The sequence below is a fragment of the Sinocyclocheilus anshuiensis genome, unplaced genomic scaffold (assembly GCF_001515605.1).
Source record: "Sinocyclocheilus anshuiensis isolate Anshui unplaced genomic scaffold, SAMN03320099.WGS_v1.1 scaffold838, whole genome shotgun sequence".
NCBI classification, from domain to species: Eukaryota; Metazoa; Chordata; class Actinopteri; order Cypriniformes; family Cyprinidae; genus Sinocyclocheilus; species Sinocyclocheilus anshuiensis.
In genome coordinates this window covers 1,153,444-1,170,858 of record NW_015539915.1, presented here as the reverse complement: position 1 = coordinate 1,170,858, position 17,415 = coordinate 1,153,444, and the positions used below count along the sequence as shown (strand labels likewise).

The 17,415-nt window shown below is 38.8% G+C and overlaps 2 protein-coding genes across 2 annotated transcripts in view; one reads left to right on the top strand and one right to left on the bottom strand.

The window, feature by feature from the left end:
- LOC107686493 (superkiller viralicidic activity 2-like 2) overlaps positions 1 to 6,034 on the top strand; it is a 32,001-nt gene extending 25,967 nt beyond the window's left edge. The window contains exons 23-26 of the mRNA XM_016483527.1: positions 850 to 906; positions 1,449 to 1,611; positions 3,203 to 3,307; positions 5,889 to 6,034. Coding sequence (XP_016339013.1) covers positions 850 to 906; positions 1,449 to 1,611; positions 3,203 to 3,307; positions 5,889 to 5,941 — 378 coding nt within the window. The 3' untranslated portion in view covers positions 5,942 to 6,034. The remainder of the gene's footprint in view (positions 1 to 849; positions 907 to 1,448; positions 1,612 to 3,202; positions 3,308 to 5,888) is intronic.
- A 112-nt stretch (positions 6,035 to 6,146) lies between these two features.
- Positions 6,147 to 17,415, bottom strand: part of LOC107686491 (phospholipid phosphatase 1-like) — a 17,583-nt gene continuing 6,314 nt past the window's right edge. The window contains exons 3-6 of the mRNA XM_016483526.1: positions 12,673 to 12,953; positions 11,422 to 11,494; positions 8,996 to 9,172; positions 6,147 to 6,552 (exon numbers count right to left, since the gene is read on the bottom strand). Coding sequence (XP_016339012.1) covers positions 6,433 to 6,552; positions 8,996 to 9,172; positions 11,422 to 11,494; positions 12,673 to 12,953 — 651 coding nt within the window. The 3' untranslated portion in view covers positions 6,147 to 6,432. The remainder of the gene's footprint in view (positions 6,553 to 8,995; positions 9,173 to 11,421; positions 11,495 to 12,672; positions 12,954 to 17,415) is intronic.

Here is a 17,415-nt window from a genome sequence, read left to right as displayed (position 1 = left end):
GAAAGAGTGTCGCCCAGGGCCATGAACCCCCGGAAAGATTAAAAACAGACACTTTCCCACTCCAAAATCATAAAAATATGGATGTTAAAAGGGACATGTGATTTGGACATTCCTGATCTCAATGAAATACACCTCTTATGTTTTTAATTTTCAAATTAAAATGTTATTATTATTTGTTTTTGCACAGTCAAAAATCTGCTACAAGTGTCCTGAAAGCATAATGAATAAAAAAAGCCTTAATAAACGGATGAAATTCTTGAAAAGAAAATGTTTTAGTTTGGCATAACCCTTTATTTCTTATGACAAAATAATATTATGATGCTTTACTGCTTAATAGTATTTGAAAAACTTTTTGCCTCATGTGGTACAATCACCATACAGAAACATGCTGGAAAAATATATAATAAAAATAATAACTTTCAAAAAATAAAAAACAAAGATGTGTATTTTTATGTGACATTTTTAGTTGTTAACCCATTAATTACAAATGCACATTTTTGTCACATGATGCAGAGTTTTATCTGTTTATGGTTGCCAAGCAGTGTCTCTTGCGGCAGATAATTATGCATCATTACCAGAAAATATTGGTTGTACTGTTTCCCACTAATGAGTATGCTTTTGTTGAGAAGTCAGTCCACATTTTTAACAGTTATTTGATGTCCTCCATGCTGATTCGGTGTTCACAACTTAAAGCCTCTCCCATGAAGCCTGGCGGATCTCATTCCCTTTACGCATGGTTTAGAAAATGAAAGTGCACAACCCATCTTGTGTGTTCAATCCAGTTGGTATAATTGTTCATGACAGTGTCCCTTCATTCCCTTGTTTTAATTAGCTTCTATCCATCAACAGGCTAACGAGATGCCCAAACTGACGGAGCAGCTGGCCGGACCGCTTCGACAGATGCAGGTACTGTGTTTGAGAGAGACGTTTTTGTCAGCCTCCCTGAAATTCTTCACATTACAGGCTTACTATTTACCAAATAACACTTAGACTCCCGCCACTGTTTGCGTTCATGGATTAATCGGATAGGTCAGTCTGATCCTCCAAAGACGTGGTTTGGAACAGTTTGACTGTTTTTACTATGTGTGAAGTGTTTGTGTGTGGGCACATGTAGGTCAGTTTGATGGCCTCATTTCACAGCTTCAGTTGCTGTGACGGTAAACTGTTCACGGTTGTTTAAACCGCTACTAAACAAGCATAAAACTAAGCAGAAATAGTCCACTTAAAAAATAAAATTGTCACTTACTGAGCCTGTGGAGCACAAAAGAAGAAGTTTTGCAGAATGTCCCAGCTGCTCTTTTCCTAATCTTGTTCCCCATAATAAGTCTTCTGAAGCGGTGTGTTTTCTGAAAAACGTCACCTCCATCATAAGCTCTCTAAGCATCTAGACTCTTGCCTTTACTGATCCCGTATCATCATGAATGACTCGCGTTCTGCTGTGGTTGTAGGAATGTGCCAAGCGTATTGCTAAGGTGTCCGCAGAGGCCAAGCTGGAAGTGGATGAGGACACTTACCTGAACCAGTTCCGCCCGCACCTGATGGATGTGGTCTACACCTGGGCCAACGGCTCCTCATTCTCTCAGATATGCAAAATGACAGATGTGTTTGAAGGTACTAGTTTACTCGTAACAAATATATCTCGCAACAAATTTATCTATCAAATATTTACAATATTTTTGTGATTTAATTGAAGTGTGTGCACACCGAAAGCAAATTTAATTATTTGCGCGAGTAGATTGCATACAAAGTCAATGTAAAGACATGAATAGATGCGAATTCGTGCCAAGCAATGCAAATTATGTGAATTGGGCGACGCGATTGCTACGAACGTGCAATATATGCCTCAAACGCGTCTTCCGCACAAGTTGAAAAATGTCAACTTCAGCGGACAATTCACGTGACGCGTTGCAAAAACGAATCAGCGAAGAGCTTATTGACACGTCCAGTTTGACACATCCAGTTTGACATGTCCGGCTGTATCAGAAAATGGAGTGCATTATGCAATGGTTTTATTCACGCAAATGACATGAAAAACATCTGCGAGTAATCTAGAGCGATAACGTGATGCGAATATTCATTCACTTTTGGTGTACATACACCGTTAGACCATTGGTTTCATTGAATCACTTCTCATGAGTGTTCACAACTCTTCACTTTATCTACAATGTTGTTGTAGATAAAACTGTAAAAAACTAAATTAAAATTGTTTATTTTTTTTAATCATTTAGTCAAAAGTGTGCCTATGCATGTAACTTTTTTTTGCTTTGTTTATTTATTCAACATTTTAAAGATTTTGAATCTGCAATCTAATAGTGCCTATTTGGTCCATGTTATGGCTCCTCTGATTGGGGAGGAAAAAAATCACCTTTAATGCACTTGCTTACACGATAGATGGATAGGCAGATGGATGATTGCTAGATTTTTTTCCCCGTATCGCCCAGCCCTAAATCCCAGCAATAGCTTATACTTAATTCTACTATAAAAAAATACTATTTTCATATCATTCCTGTTTCCCAGAAATGAGCAAACGTAATTAGTTTGTGAAACTATTAGGAATCAGTGATGCTGTATTTGGTCCTGACTTCATAAGTGCAGCATGGGGCCTGTTGTGATATAAAAGGATTTAAAATGTATTTTCAGCACATCTTCTCCCAGAAGCCTCTGCTCTGAGATTTGGCCATGTCTGAAGCATGACGTGAGTTTTGAAACGCAGATCTCATGTCTTGTCAAGAAAATCCCCCATCTGTCCGTGCTCCAGCTCCTGAGTGAGATTTTGGCTGCGTTCATGTGCATTAGCAAACAGCAAAACACTTGTAGTGATAAATTGTGCAGTGAGGGAGAGATGTTTATGAAAAATGGAGAAGTTCCATTATTCTCTTTCTCTCATGCCCTTTCAACTCAAACTGAATTGGGCTGCGTTTCCCAAAAGCATCGTAAGCCTAAGTTGATCGTAGCTCCATTGGTTTCAGTGGGTTTACAATGTATTTATGCTAATGTTTTTGTGAAACGCAGCCCTGCTCTCAATAGAGATCTTAGAACATCATGCCAGCAAAATCCCTTGTGCCAAGAAAAGTTTCATAGAAATAAACATTGCTAATACAACTGGACATTGCAACTACGGGTTACAAGCACTGAAAATGACCATATGTGGTTGGTATGTAGTAAGTGCGAGGAGGACTAACTCTCTCTCTCTCTTTCTCAGGCAGTATTATCCGCTGTATGCGCAGATTGGAGGAGCTCTTGAGGCAGATGTGCCAGGCAGCCAAGGCCATTGGAAACACGGAGCTGGAGAATAAGTTTGCCACTGGTAAGACATGATCTAGACTCGTAGTGTGACTCATTGAGCTAAATAGAGCCACGTGCACAGAGTATCCAGTTTATTGTGGGCAGCTTTGAGCACTTGACTGGTAAACAGTCTTGGAAAGATTTAATTATTGATCAATTCTGAGAACCTGTGGACGTGAGATACAAGATAAACTAATCCACAATCCAAGATCATCTCAATATTGCTGTTCAGTATTTTCACTCGTTATTTAATTTACAAGTTTTTTTTTTGTTTTTTTTTTTTTTACATTTCGTGAGCTGTCTTCTAAGGTCAATAAGAAGTTAACGGAAGTATGCAATCTTGAGCATGCTGAACATTGGCTGTAACAGACCTCCATTCTCAAGGGGGCGCTAGAGTTCCCTTTAAATGTCTGTTTCATTAAACCAGATGTGGTGTTGTTTAGATAGCTAGCAATAAACATGCAATTCAGCTAAATTGCTCATTATTGCCATTTTAAAGGGAAAAACATTTTGCGCTTGACTCGTTCCATCATATACTTGCTACATTTTTATTTGTCGTCTGATAGTTTTTATAATGAAACCAGGCATGAAACGAAGCTTGTGTATCTAGAAGCATATGCATTCATGCGTTTCCACCGTACGCATCCTGCAAGAAAGCTCTTTAGCATGTTAAGCTAATAACATGGCGTTTTAATAAGCATAAAAATGTTAATCAAAATTGATTCCAATAGGTATTGTTGTTGGCGTGCTGCTAATCTGCACAGTATTCGATTAGTTAACAAACACATCAAAATCAAATCTAATATAGATGGATGTTAACATTTTGCTAAGCTACTTATACAGTATTTGATTAGCTTACAAACACTTGGGTCAAAATGGATTCCAGTAGAGTTTAATGTTAGCATGTTGCCAAGCTAATTGTACAGCATTCAATGTTAAATTCTTTGGTCAAAATTGGTTCCAATAAAGTTGGATGTTAGCATGCTGATACAGGGTTTCCGCAGGGTCTTAAAAAGTCTTAAATTGTACAAGAAAGTCTTAATTATGATTTCAAGAGGTCTTACATTTGGGGACGGAAAGACCAGAATTGCGATATGGCTCAATGTGACGATTAAACTTCAAAAGGCTATGAAACATGAGCGCTGCACGTTCAAAATCCGGTGCTGCGCTGCTCTGTGTTCAGCCGTTACCGGGGAAACAGTGATATTTCTACCAAACGCTCCACCTGCTGTCAGAGAATGAATGAGCATTTTCAATAAAACTGTTGTTTTGTTCAGAGTTCAGACCAATGCGAAAATCGACCCATGTTTTTACCCTGCAAACACACAGAGCTTTAAATGTGAACTGGTGGATCGATAAGAAGACGCATTATAAAAATCTAAACATAGGGGTGTGCGATATGTATGGTCTGCCATAATATCGTAATTGTTGTTTTAACGATGTGCGATTTGATATTATGAGTATATCGCGAAAAGCAAACACAAAACACACCTACAGAGTGCACGTATTAGGTGATGAAGTCTAGCAGGTTGTGCGCGTGTGCATTTAGAGTGCTTTGTGTGATTTGTATTTCCTGTTTTTGCTCTATTTCTCCAACAAAAATCTAAATATTTTCAAAATATATACTGTATATGTGTGTATTTATATATACATAATAAATATACACATTACGTAAACAAACTTTTATTTTGGATGCGATTAATCGCGATTAATCATTTGACAGCACTACTAACAAATGGATAGGAAATTTAATCTAATGCAGTTGGATGTTAGCATGTTACTAATTATACAATGTTAGATTAGCTAACAAATACATGGATCAAATTATTCCAATAGAGTTGGATGTTCACGTATTGCTAAGCTAATTACGCAGTAATTGATTAGCTAACAAATGCATACGTCAAAATCGATTCTAATAGAGTTGGAAGCTAACATGTTGCAAAAGTAAAAAAAAAATATATATATATAGTCCATTTTAATTAAATTGCAGTATTGTTTATCAATACTGTCCAGTGTAGAATGAAAAGTACATTTGTAGTCATCTACCGTTGACTTTGTTGCGGTGCATTATGGTATTGTTTGTAAAAGATATGTGCAACACACAATGTGTGTTAGTGTCTGAAATAACCCCTATATATTTTAGTCACTTGTGTCTGAAACCATAATGGACATTATCAAGTGCACTCATTCAATCTCATAATGCACAGCAATCGATGTACATGGAAAACGGCTAGCCACTACAGAATAACTATGCACTGTGTCGGAGTCTGACTTCACGCGCTCGTTTTCATTCAGCAGACTATTATTGGAGTGATACAGGGAACAGTGATTGAGGGAATAAGCTGATTTCACATACAGCCACTGCCTTATACAAAGGCCTAAGTAAGATATCATAACTTATGGAACAGCCTTTGTGTTGGTGTAGCATGTCTATGATGCCTTAAAATGCTGTCTAGCTAGGCAGCACGCTAGATTTTGGAACACAGCTTTGTTTTAAACCACACTTTGACACTGCTTTTCACATTTTTTTCTACTTCTGTCAGAGTTTTGAGGGTGACTGGGTTTTGTTTTGAAACTCAAACACATTTTCTTGTTTTTCACAGGTATAACGAAGATTAAGAGGGATATCGTGTTTGCTGCCAGTCTTTACCTGTGAATCCTGAGGGTTATGTTTTTCTGTGTTTGCTACTTTTTTTTCTACTTTTTTTTTTTTCATTTTGCATCAAAACAGTGAAGGACAGAATTTACATGAAACATAATCGTTTTATTTGTGTTTGTCAACGAGCATAATGGGTTTTTGTTTCCATAATAAAAGCGCAACATATTGTACATAATTTTAACAATTTTAATTAAAAAAAAAAAGACTGTATAGTGATTCTTGTTTTCATACAGATAAAAAAAGGTTTTTCTTTTGTGGCTTAATAGAGGTACACACATTAGTTTTTGGAGATACAGAGGAAGCTGTGGTAGCAGCAGAAGCAGTCCAGCCAAGGCAACGTGGGACAGAGTCCATAGAGAAATCCCCAGAAAGGGGCGTCTGGAGAACATAGAAAGCATGGTTACATTCACAGGTTTCCACCCTAGTGGTCTGCCCTCATAGTGGGTGCACGCTGAAACCCCTTCCCATCCACAGAGGCTCATCATAGCTTAGTTTGGGTTTTCATAATGATTTCCATTCGTAGGTGTCTCTTGTAAGGTGGTGTGTGGGATCTCTGCCGCCTCCTGTGGTTCGACTTTCTTTTTGAAGAAATCCGACACACAGAAAACCTGTAGGGCATGAGAGGAGGTGATATGATTGAGGTTTACAGTCACGGTGGCAGAGTCTGAAATGTCAGTGTTTAGTGCTTATACTGTACAACAGAAAATATAAGTCACTCAAACCCCTACTTATTTCTTCTGTGAAACGCAATTAAATGTGTATTAAAAGGGACTGGAGCTGACAAAAAAAAGTTCCAGAAATTTAAGTTGCCAATTTTTTTAATATTTTGATCTTTTGTTTAAATAACATTTTTGAGAGTTTAGCTGAAGAATTTCAAACTGATGCAATTATTTTTAGTTCTAAATGTAAGCACTCTAGACATTGTTCAATTCTATTCAGTGCTGTTAACTAAAACTATTAAAATTGTTTTTAATTTAAATAATAAAGCTAAAATATAAATTAAATGAAAGTTGTTTTTTTTTAAACTTGCGTTGAAATACCAATGACTGAAACTGAAATAAAAAATGGAAATATTCATAAAAACATAAAAATTAAATAAATTGTAAGCTAATATAAACTATTAATGAATACCAGAATTATTTTAGTATTATTGATATACTATTAGTAAAACTATTTTAAATTAGTTTCCATTTTTATATTTTAGTTTTTATCTTACAATTATATAATTAAATTGTGTGTGTTTAAATGCCTGTCTATATTTATATAGATAGTTCTTGTTACTTTCATTTCAATTTTAGTTTTTTAGTACTTCAAGTTAATCTTAAAGAAAATGGGAAAACATTAACTGAAATAACTTAAAAAATATTTTAATTTTAAAGATAACCCTGATGTACACTATAGTATTTAAAAAAATAAAAAAATACTAAAATAATACTGATTCTATTATTCCATAAACATCAGACAGTCATATGGGTTTGGAGTGACACAAGGAAGTAATGACAAGTAAAGCATGTTTGCACCGCAGGAACATTCCCCAGGATCTAGGGACTTTGGGCCGGTACTCTGTGTGTTTCCACCGCAGGAACCAGATTCTAAATAGAGTTCCGGGTAAAAATTTGCCCCTCAGAAAGTCTCTGCTCGAGAGGTAGTACTTTTTTAAAGGTCCGGAACTTTCGGGTGCGGGACTTGGGCGCTGAACACGCTGATTGGTTCACGTAGCATTGTATTTCAACCACCATATATTCGCATAATTTTCTAAATATTATATAGACATTTTAAAAAAATAAAAAAATACTAAAATAATACTGATTCTATTATTCCATAAACATCAGACAGTCATATGGGTTTGGAGTGACACAAGGAAGTAATGACAAGTAAAGCATGTTTGCACCGCAGGAACATTCCCCAGGATCTAGGGACTTTGGGCCGGTACTCTGTGTGTTTCCACCGCAGGAACCAGATTCTAAATAGAGTTCCGGGTAAAAATTTGCCCCTCAGAAAGTCTCTGCTCGAGAGGTAGTACTTTTTTAAAGGTCCGGAACTTTCGGGGGCGGGACTTGGGCGCTGAACACGCTGATTGGTTCACGCAGCATTGTATTTCAACCACCATATATTCACATAATTTTCTAAATATTAATGTTATTGTGTCATGAATAGTTTTAAGAGTATTTCAGGTGAGAATGTAGTTGTTTAAACCTCAAATCTGCAGTTTATTTATAAAGACCGCCTATTTGAAAATGTGCTTCGCCGGTTTCGGAGACACATTTCTGCGGCTATATGTTTAATATGTTAAAATGAAAACGAAAAGAGCCAGTGGTGTTTGATATCATATTTTGTCTTATTGTAAATACAGTGAAGAAAATTGCAGTAGGCAAGGCGAGCTTACTGACGTTATCAAGTACGCCGCTGTTCGCAGAATTACTGGACTTGCGTCGTCCCATCCGCGGGAGTTCACACTCCCGAGTCGAACTCGCAAAGTACGAACTACGGAGGACGCAAGTCTGAAATTTGCATACTTGGTATTAGGGCTGTCAAAATGGCTGAAAAAATTTATTTGAATTTTTCACTTAAATATTATCAAAATTCAAATTATATTCTAATTTAAAATGCATAATTTCAGTTAGGGTGACTGAATAAGGCTGATAAGGCACCACTGATAAGGCTGCCGCCTCAACGCACACCTAAAATTCGAATGCAACATTTTTGCATTCGAATGTGGATTTTTATTTTAAATTCGACGAATATTCGAAATTCACATTTTTTTTTTAACAGCCCTACTTGGTATCGAGAAACGTCCCTGGACTGGGAGGAGCAGTCCAGCACAGTCCTACGTCACCAGACTATTTGCCTAATCTTCACGGTACTTTAGACCGCGATGAAAAAGCAGACAGTAACAGGTCTGCAGGGAAGCAAGTTCCTGGGACATTGTTCCAGGTAATTTCGGTGGAAAAGCGACTTTTATTTTTGGGTGAACTTCCTTTAAATGAGCAGAATTCACACTGACTTCCTGCAAGCAGAAATCACCTGTGTGTTGTTTATCGTGTCACTCACCACTAGTAAAGCCACGATGGCTCCTTGTATGAGTCCTGCGAGTACATCACTCCAGTGGTGTTTGTAGTCTGAGACACGGGACAGTCCCGTATAGACGGAGGCAGCGATCAGGAAGAACTGGAGCGTTGGGCGAAGGAGCCGTGCCCATTCGGCTTGCATTCTTGCTTGAAGATAAAGCTATGAGAAAGGAAAAGACTGTTCAAACTCATTGTTTGTGAGAGAGGTTTAACTTGTACAGCATGTGACTTCGCTGATCCTCACGTGACGACCTCACTAACACACGGTCATGTTGTGTTTTCGTGTTACTACAGATCCCATGCTACCTGATTCTTCCTCGGTTTACGACGTGGCTTTTTTTCATGTTATCTCCTGCCCGAGGGAATGTACCAGACTTCCTTTCACAGGAACCAACTGAAGTTAATTTAGTCGACACTACACTGGGCCTCTGAGAAATGTGAATTATGCTTAAATATTAATCATTATGCTATCACCTTACAGGTCTTGTTGTCAAAATCATTACTCATTTAAAGGTTTGAAGGAGTGATCGGAGTAGAACGATAGTTTCCAACAAGTGGGCAAAACAAGGTCTGTTTAACTTCCACTACATGTAGACGTGTGCTTGTGCAACAGTATGAAACCCTAAAATCAAAGCTGACATTTGTTTGGAAACTGTAAACACAAACAAAGAATTACTTTGACAAGCTGATGGGAAGAAATCCTAACACTCAACCCCACGCTGGGCAAAGATTCCCAGAAATCATTGGGAGTCCCTAAAAATACCCCCTCCAAAAAGTGCACACAAACTCAAGAATAATTTCTAGGTTATATTTCTGGTTAATGCTTGTAATCTTATCTGAATTTAAACAGTCTATTTCAGGATTAAGAGTCAAATACTTTTGATAGGGAAGCAGTTTAAAAAAATAATTCAATGTTGTCTTTGAGTTTCACTGAACATTGACCCCAGGTCTGATGTGTTTATTTCAGGGTTCAAATGTGCTGTGAACTTTAGCCGCATGTCCTTAAAGCTTGTACTCTCATGATAAGATTATGGTAGGTTGTGTTTGCTAACAAAGCTGTAATGGAGAAGTTCAGCGGAATGAACTCCTTAAGATTACTCCGCTGAATCAATATAGCCCAGCCTGACAGATAATGGGTATTTTCCAATGGAAAAATCAATGAAGTAAAACGTATAAATCTACAAACATTTATCCCATTTCCTAGTCACTCAGTAACAATGATGGTATTTAATGGACCAGTTTGGGTCTGGTTTGTTATTGGGTTATGTAATGCTGATTGTAGTTAAATTATTACCTGATTAACTAAGAACATCAGTACTTCATTCAGTGTGAAAATACCTTTATACACTTAGGAACAAACTTTGAATGAAAAGGATAGTTTGCCTAAAAATAAAAAATGTTATTTATTCACCCTCATGTCCTTCCAAAACTACTTTTTTTTTCTACTGTATAACCGAAGAATCAATTCTTCAAAACATCAACTGTTTGTTCATAAAAGTCAATAGGGTCCAAACCAGCATTGGTCTTCTTCGTCACACAGCATATTCTGAGAGTGCCTGAGGATAAAACTGAACGAAAGGGCAACACGGACTCAAAGAACTGAAGACCTGCTTCAGATTTTTTAATAATTTATACCTAGATCTGGATAACTCTCACCCTTTTAACATGCAAATACACTTGCTTGCCTATCAAGAAGACAAAATTTTCCCGAGGAGAACACTCTCGTGTGAAAGGTGATTGGGTTATTCTGGGCTCAGACCCTCTACTGCTCTTTATTTGCTCTATAAATGGCATCGTCTCCTAGGCAAACACTGGACCACCACAAAAGAGGTGCTCTTCTGAGAGAGAGAGAGAGAGAGAGAGAGAGAGAGAGAGAGAGATGGGAACCACACCTATGTTAAATGAGAGCATTCTGAGAGGGCCTGGGATACTGCTGGCCTTGAGTCTGGCCCAAGAACCCAAACAGAAAGCTTGCGTGCTCTGAAACGGCTAACCGCAGGATTAGAGACCACTACAGCGTGTGAACCACAGATTTTCACCAAGAGCTTGGGTGGCCAACAATGTGGACAACTGACCCCAAAAAGAGTTCATGGTAAAGACATTGGAAACACCCTTCATTTCAATGTTAATGAGGGAGTTTTTTCTCAGTGCAATGCCAGATATAAAGTACTCATGGCACATATGAACTGGTTCTGCTAATTGGACACCTTCGTGTAAATCCTTAGAACTACATCTAATTCCTTGTCAGACCCATCTATCTGAAAAGGTTCAGAGGAAAAGTTATTTTGAGGGACAAGCTTGTCTAATAAGGAATGCAGATGCAGGCTAGAGTGGCTGGGAAGTTTCCAGGATGGAACCACATCAAAGAACAAATTTGAGGGATTCCTAATTCCACCCCAAGGAAAAAACCTTTCTTGCAACTCTTCCATCCAGAGCAGGACACCCATTAGTGCAGGGGTGTCCAATTCTGCTCCTTGAGCACCTGCAACATTTGACGCCACACCTACCTAGAAGTTTTGAGTGACCCTGAAGACCTTGATTTAGGGCTAGAGCTAAACTCTGCAGGACAGTTGGTTCTTCAGGTGTAAAATTGGATCCTGCAACCTTCCTGTAGAGTTTATTTCCTAAACACACCTGAACCAACTAAACAAGGTCTTCAGGATGACTAGAAACTTCCAGGCAGGTGTTTTGGAAGTGATCCCCAGGAGCACCCCACGTTAAAGGGATAGTTCACTCAAAAATCAAAATTCTGTCATTAATTACTCACCCTCATGTTGTTCCAAATGCGCAAGACCTTTGTTCATCTTCAGAACACAAATTAAGATATTTTTGATGAAATCTGAGAGCTTTCTGACCCTGCATACACAGCAACGCAACTACCACATTCAAGGTCCAGAGAGGTAGTAAGGACATCATTAAAATAGTTATTTTATATGTCATATGACGACAGTGGTTCAACAGTAATTTTATGAAGCTATGAGAATACTTTTTGTGCACCAAGAATACAAAAACGGCTTTATTCATCGATTTCTTCTCTTGTAGATTCATAAAATTACTGTTGAACCATTGGACTATTTTAACGATGTCCTTACAGCGTTTCTGGGACTTGAACGTGTTAAAGCTCCCGGATTTCATCAAAAATATCTTAATTTGTGTTACGAAGATGAACGAAGGTCTTACAGGTTTGGAACGACATGAGGGTGAGTAATTAATGACAGAATTTTCATTTTTGTGTGAACTACCGCTGTAAGGTAACGAGTAACTACTAGTGACCTATAAGGGAGTGTTACCAAAGTCCCTTTAAGGCAAGTCATGTCACTCGGCGGCCATCTTTGAAATGCCTCTCAGGCATGCAAGTGCAGCTCCTATCTCTTTGAATGGGGAAACATCAAATTCTCCAAAACTGTTCGCCAAACTTACGATTACATTTCATATTTGAAATCACCAATGAAATCTGACAACAACTGTATCATAAATGTTGTTTATTTTGCTCAAATAGTGGAACTTCTCCAACGGCTTTACCGGTTAGCGATTGGCTCTTTCATTCAGAAGGCGGGGCTTCCTGCGATATAGTGCCCATATTAAGCGTTGCATTTGTCCCCATTCAAAACTATACAAGTGACACGTCTTGGGTATTCTAAAGTCTTTGGTGTTACCTACCTTCCCTCATTGACCTTGGTTGAATCCCCATTGCAGACGAAGTCCTCAATGTAAGCCCCTCCTGTGCAGTTGATCTGCATCCAGTCCGGTCTGCACACATCCAGGAAGTGTGGCCTCAGCCGGCCGATGGAATACTTGGCAATGTCAGTGAGTGATTGGCTCATGGCGGCACCAAACAAGAAGGTGCCAATGGCCTTATAGATACAGGCCACATAACTGTTGCAGAAAGACTTTGATTTGACGCAGTTTAGATAGACTGAAAGGCACTCCCCTATGATCATCTGTGATGGAAGAGGAAGCAAAAAAACATTACTTGTCTTTATTCTGATGAGATGGTCAAAACATTTGCTACAGCCAGTCATGTTTTGATGATAATATTTTAGGATTGTTTCTGAATCTTATAAGGATGTCCACACGTACGAGAATAGAAGACAAGATCAAATAGTAGAAGCACTTGACAATGCAGCCATCACAAGGATTTCCCTGAAATGTCCTTAACATCACAGTTACCCATGTTTGTATTACAAGCCATGTTTTACTTGAGTTTTTTGTTGCTGTTGTCCTTCTCAAGACCAGTACAACATACTGAATGGACTGTACTTCCATCGCAAATGTCATAATATGGTGTCTACAATGACTACAATCTAGTGACTGCAATACTGTATTACCCTCTTGCTCAATGATCAGGTATAGAGCTTGGGTAATGTATATTAAGTTGATACAATTCTGTTTACTTTTGCTTTACTAAAATATCCAGGTCGAAATGCATGAAATGCTGCAGTTTTAAAATATACATTAGCAGTAACCTAAATCAAATGTTTTAATAACATTTAGGCAGAGGTATATGTGCTTTGAGCTCACATGGGTGACTGTGAGGTTATATAGATGTGTATGTCTGTGTGTGTGTATATATATATATACAGTATATATATATAAACCCTGATTGTCCTCATAATCCAGGGTTAGTAACGTGTGTGTGCATATATATGAATGAAGTCCAGTTAAACCCTGATTGTCAAATGTTATACATAATGGGTATGCTCATTTTAAACAAACTGATGTTTCTAATACCCTTGAAAGGACATTGCTGAATTGTATATGCTATCACACAAGATAAAAAAGCATTAAAGAAACAGTTATGAGATGTAACCACAGAGAGAGACTCCTACTCTAAACGTCTCACCACAAGACTGTCTGTGGTATATGGGCTTTCATGGGAAAATATATGGGTAAAAGACCAGTAGACATCCTTTCCACTCCATTTGTTGCCTTGTCTCTTAAACCTGTAAAGGTCTGTTACAAGAGTTAACTGCTGTTCAAATCTTTTTTTTAGTGTACGAGTAATTTTTAAGGAATTGTTCACCTAAAAAAAAACATTTACATTTTAACTTGCATGTCATTTCATAGCATTTGACTTCTTTTCTTCCTCGTTTTCTAAGGAACACAAGTGGAGAAATTTTCAAGAATGTTAATGCTCATCTTTTCCAACACTAAAAGCACAGAAACTGGCAAGATACAAAAATTTCCATAGAAGTAGTCATTATGACTCTGTATTCCAAGATTTCAATAGGCGCTCTATCCCTTTAAGCATCTATCTACCGTATCTCCTTTGAACTGTGGTTAGATCTCAAAGTCCTGTTTCTCAAGCTGGCATGAGAACAGACGTACTGACCAGAGAAGCATGCAACAAACATTATAGGCATAGTGAGAAGAGGAGAGAGATACAGGAAGGGGTGTGAGCTGCTAGTGTAACAAACAGACCGGCACTTACAGTAAGCACAGTGATAGGAATCATTACTCCTCCTAGTAACTGATAGGAAATGGTGTCTTCTTTATATGGGTAGTTGATAGAGTCATCGTTACAGAAAAATCCTCGTTTGAATGATTTGTGTTGTATTGTGAGTATTGCAAATGGGAGTCCAACTAGCAAAAAAGCAGTGAGAGAGAAGAAAAGAAAAAAAAAAACAGAGGTTAACGTAGTGCCTCATACCCTATTCTCCCCAATTCAAGCAAAGGTTGTTCTCCTCTGGGAGGTGCTCGTACGAAAAGCTGCGAGTTAGTTTTCTACTTTTAACACATAATGAACAAAGGGTTAGCAAGTAGGTGGTGTGGCAGCCGGGGCTGAATTTTGCTAAAAGTTGCACTTTGTCTTTGAGTAATGTAGGATATTCTTTTTAAAGTGTGTTTTATTGCTTTGTTTTCATTCTCCAGCGGTTTCGAGGTAGACATGGGAAGTGGAACGTGTCAAATAAAGCTCAAATGATTCAACAGCACGCTAACGATGCCGAGTAGATCTCGTCTGAACATTTACATATCGCAGAGGGTGCGAAATCCTCATTTTTCTCTTTGTCTTTCAAGCCCTGTTCACAACTGACAGCAATGTTATGCTGATACGGTTTTCCATAACTTTTTCCATCCGGTTTTGCGTCATTTTATTATATCACTGTATCATATAGAACACTAAACACTCACAGTAACATCAACTTTTCAGGAAACTCTACTATCTCCCATTGCTAGTCGCCACATTTGCTGAACACTTTGGTCAGTGTGAACAAGGCTTTAGAGCAGTGATGGGCAAACTTGGCCCTTCCAGGCCACTTTCCTGCAGAGATTTGATCCAACCCTGATAAAACTCACCTGCCTGTAGCCTTCTAGTAGTCTTGAAGACAATGATTAGCTGGTTCAGGTGTGTTTGATTAGGGTTGGAGCTAAACTCTGAAGGAAAGTGGCCTGGAAGGGCCAAGTTTGCCCACCCCTGCTTTAGAGGTTCTTAAAAAAATGCATTTTCCATGTTTTTTTCACACCATTATGTTATAAAAGAGCTCTTAAATGCTGCTCCACCACAGATAGAGACATTGAAGTGGCAACATAAACATCAAAAAGGTGCAAGAAGGGTAACTGTGGTTAGACACCACCAGTAAAAACTTTACAAGCCTGTTGGGGACATGAAGGTTACTCAAGCGTGGAAGCAAAGCATGTGGTAGGGATTAAGACATTTACCCAACATGCAGTGAATATGGTCTGCGGAGATGTTTGTGTGCGTGTAAAATCCATGAACCACTCAATCGGCTAAGAGCTGATATCAGTCATGTGGATCAGTGCAGGTTACCCAACGCCAACCGAAGTCTCCTAAAATGACACCGTATCTTCTCTCGATCTCCGGTGAAAGCTGCATTGTCATGGTCTGTGATGTGCTGGCTGCACGTATGGGATTTCAGAGTCATTAGGAACATCGGTGTAACGTTAACGCCGCACAGATCGGTCATTTCGATCATCACTTGCATGCTGCCTGGACTGGCTTGGCAGGCAAGTGGAAGCTAAGGGTTGCTTACATAGAGGTCAACCCCAAATCTTGCAATATGGTAAGTTTGAGGTTTTCTCAAGCCTGTGGGTTATGAGATAGAAGTCAAACAGGGTTATTCATGGAACGGATTGCTGAAACTTTTGGAGATGTTTTAGAGGAAAAAGTATGCCATCTGTGGTGCTCCAGAAGATATCAACTACCCACTCTTATCACATTCCAGACGGATCGCAATATCCTAGATACGTCTTCCATCAGGTCTAGATTTCATTTTTTTTTTTTTTAACTTAAAACAGTTTTGATACAAATATTTATGTAGTTAACTATGAAGTAAGCATGGCACTTGAACATGGGTACTTGAGATGTGACCAAACGGTGACCCTTCCTAAACATATTCAGGAAGTTTCTGTGGTTTGGTTGGTAAACCCAAGAACCCTCTCTTGATGTAAACCACAAACTTTGCCCAATTTGCAGTTGCTTCTTAAAAAAAGCAGCAGGAGCAGATTGAAGGAGGGTGCGTTTAAATACATTCCCAGCCCAAAATACCTCAAATCTGAGCTAATCTAAAACAGCTACTTTAAGGCTATTTCTTGTACTTGGTGGACATCCTTGGCTAAGAAGTTAATGAAAAGCAACATGCCCAGAGTATCCCTATACACAAAGGAGCAAAAACATTGCTTGAATGCAAATGAGCTGTCGAAATGTTTCTATCCCAACACTGCGTCACCAAACACAAGTAGTGCATCAGAATATGCAACAATGGAAGTGTCTTTTGTCACACCTTCAGCTGAAAGACGGTTTCTATTTTTGACGTGCCACAGACTTCTGATCAAGACAGCTTGATCTTTAGTTTCTGGCCTGTCATCCTTTGTTTTTAAAGGGGTCATATGATGCTGCTAAAAATAACATTATTTTGTGTATTTGGTGTAATGAAATGTGTTTATGCGGTTTAAAGTAAAAAAAACATTATTTTCCACATACTGTACATTATTGTTTCTCCTCTATGCCCCGCCTTTTTGAAACGCGTCGATTTTTACAAAAATACCTCAAGCGTGTGACAGAAATGTTACGCCCCTCGCCATACTGTTGATGCCGTGTCCCGGCCGGAGCGACGAAACAAAAAACATGAAAACCCGTTACAAACTAGGCATTTGTTGCATCCAGTGGGGACATAATTGTAAATACAACTTAACCACTGATTTGTAGTCGTGTCCTCTTTTGGAAAACCAAACAAAGTAGTTTCGCTTTCACAAGGAAATACACGGCGGCCTAGCGTGAGCTGAGGTGCGGGCTAGAGTGAGCAGAGACGCGGGCTAGAGTGAGCAGAGGCGCGGGCTTGAGAACGGCGCGGCCGGCGGATTCGACGAAGGAGCAGCAACCACATGTGACGACCCCGGGCTGGACTCCGCTTCGTCCACGGTGAAAGCCGATCCGGCGATCCA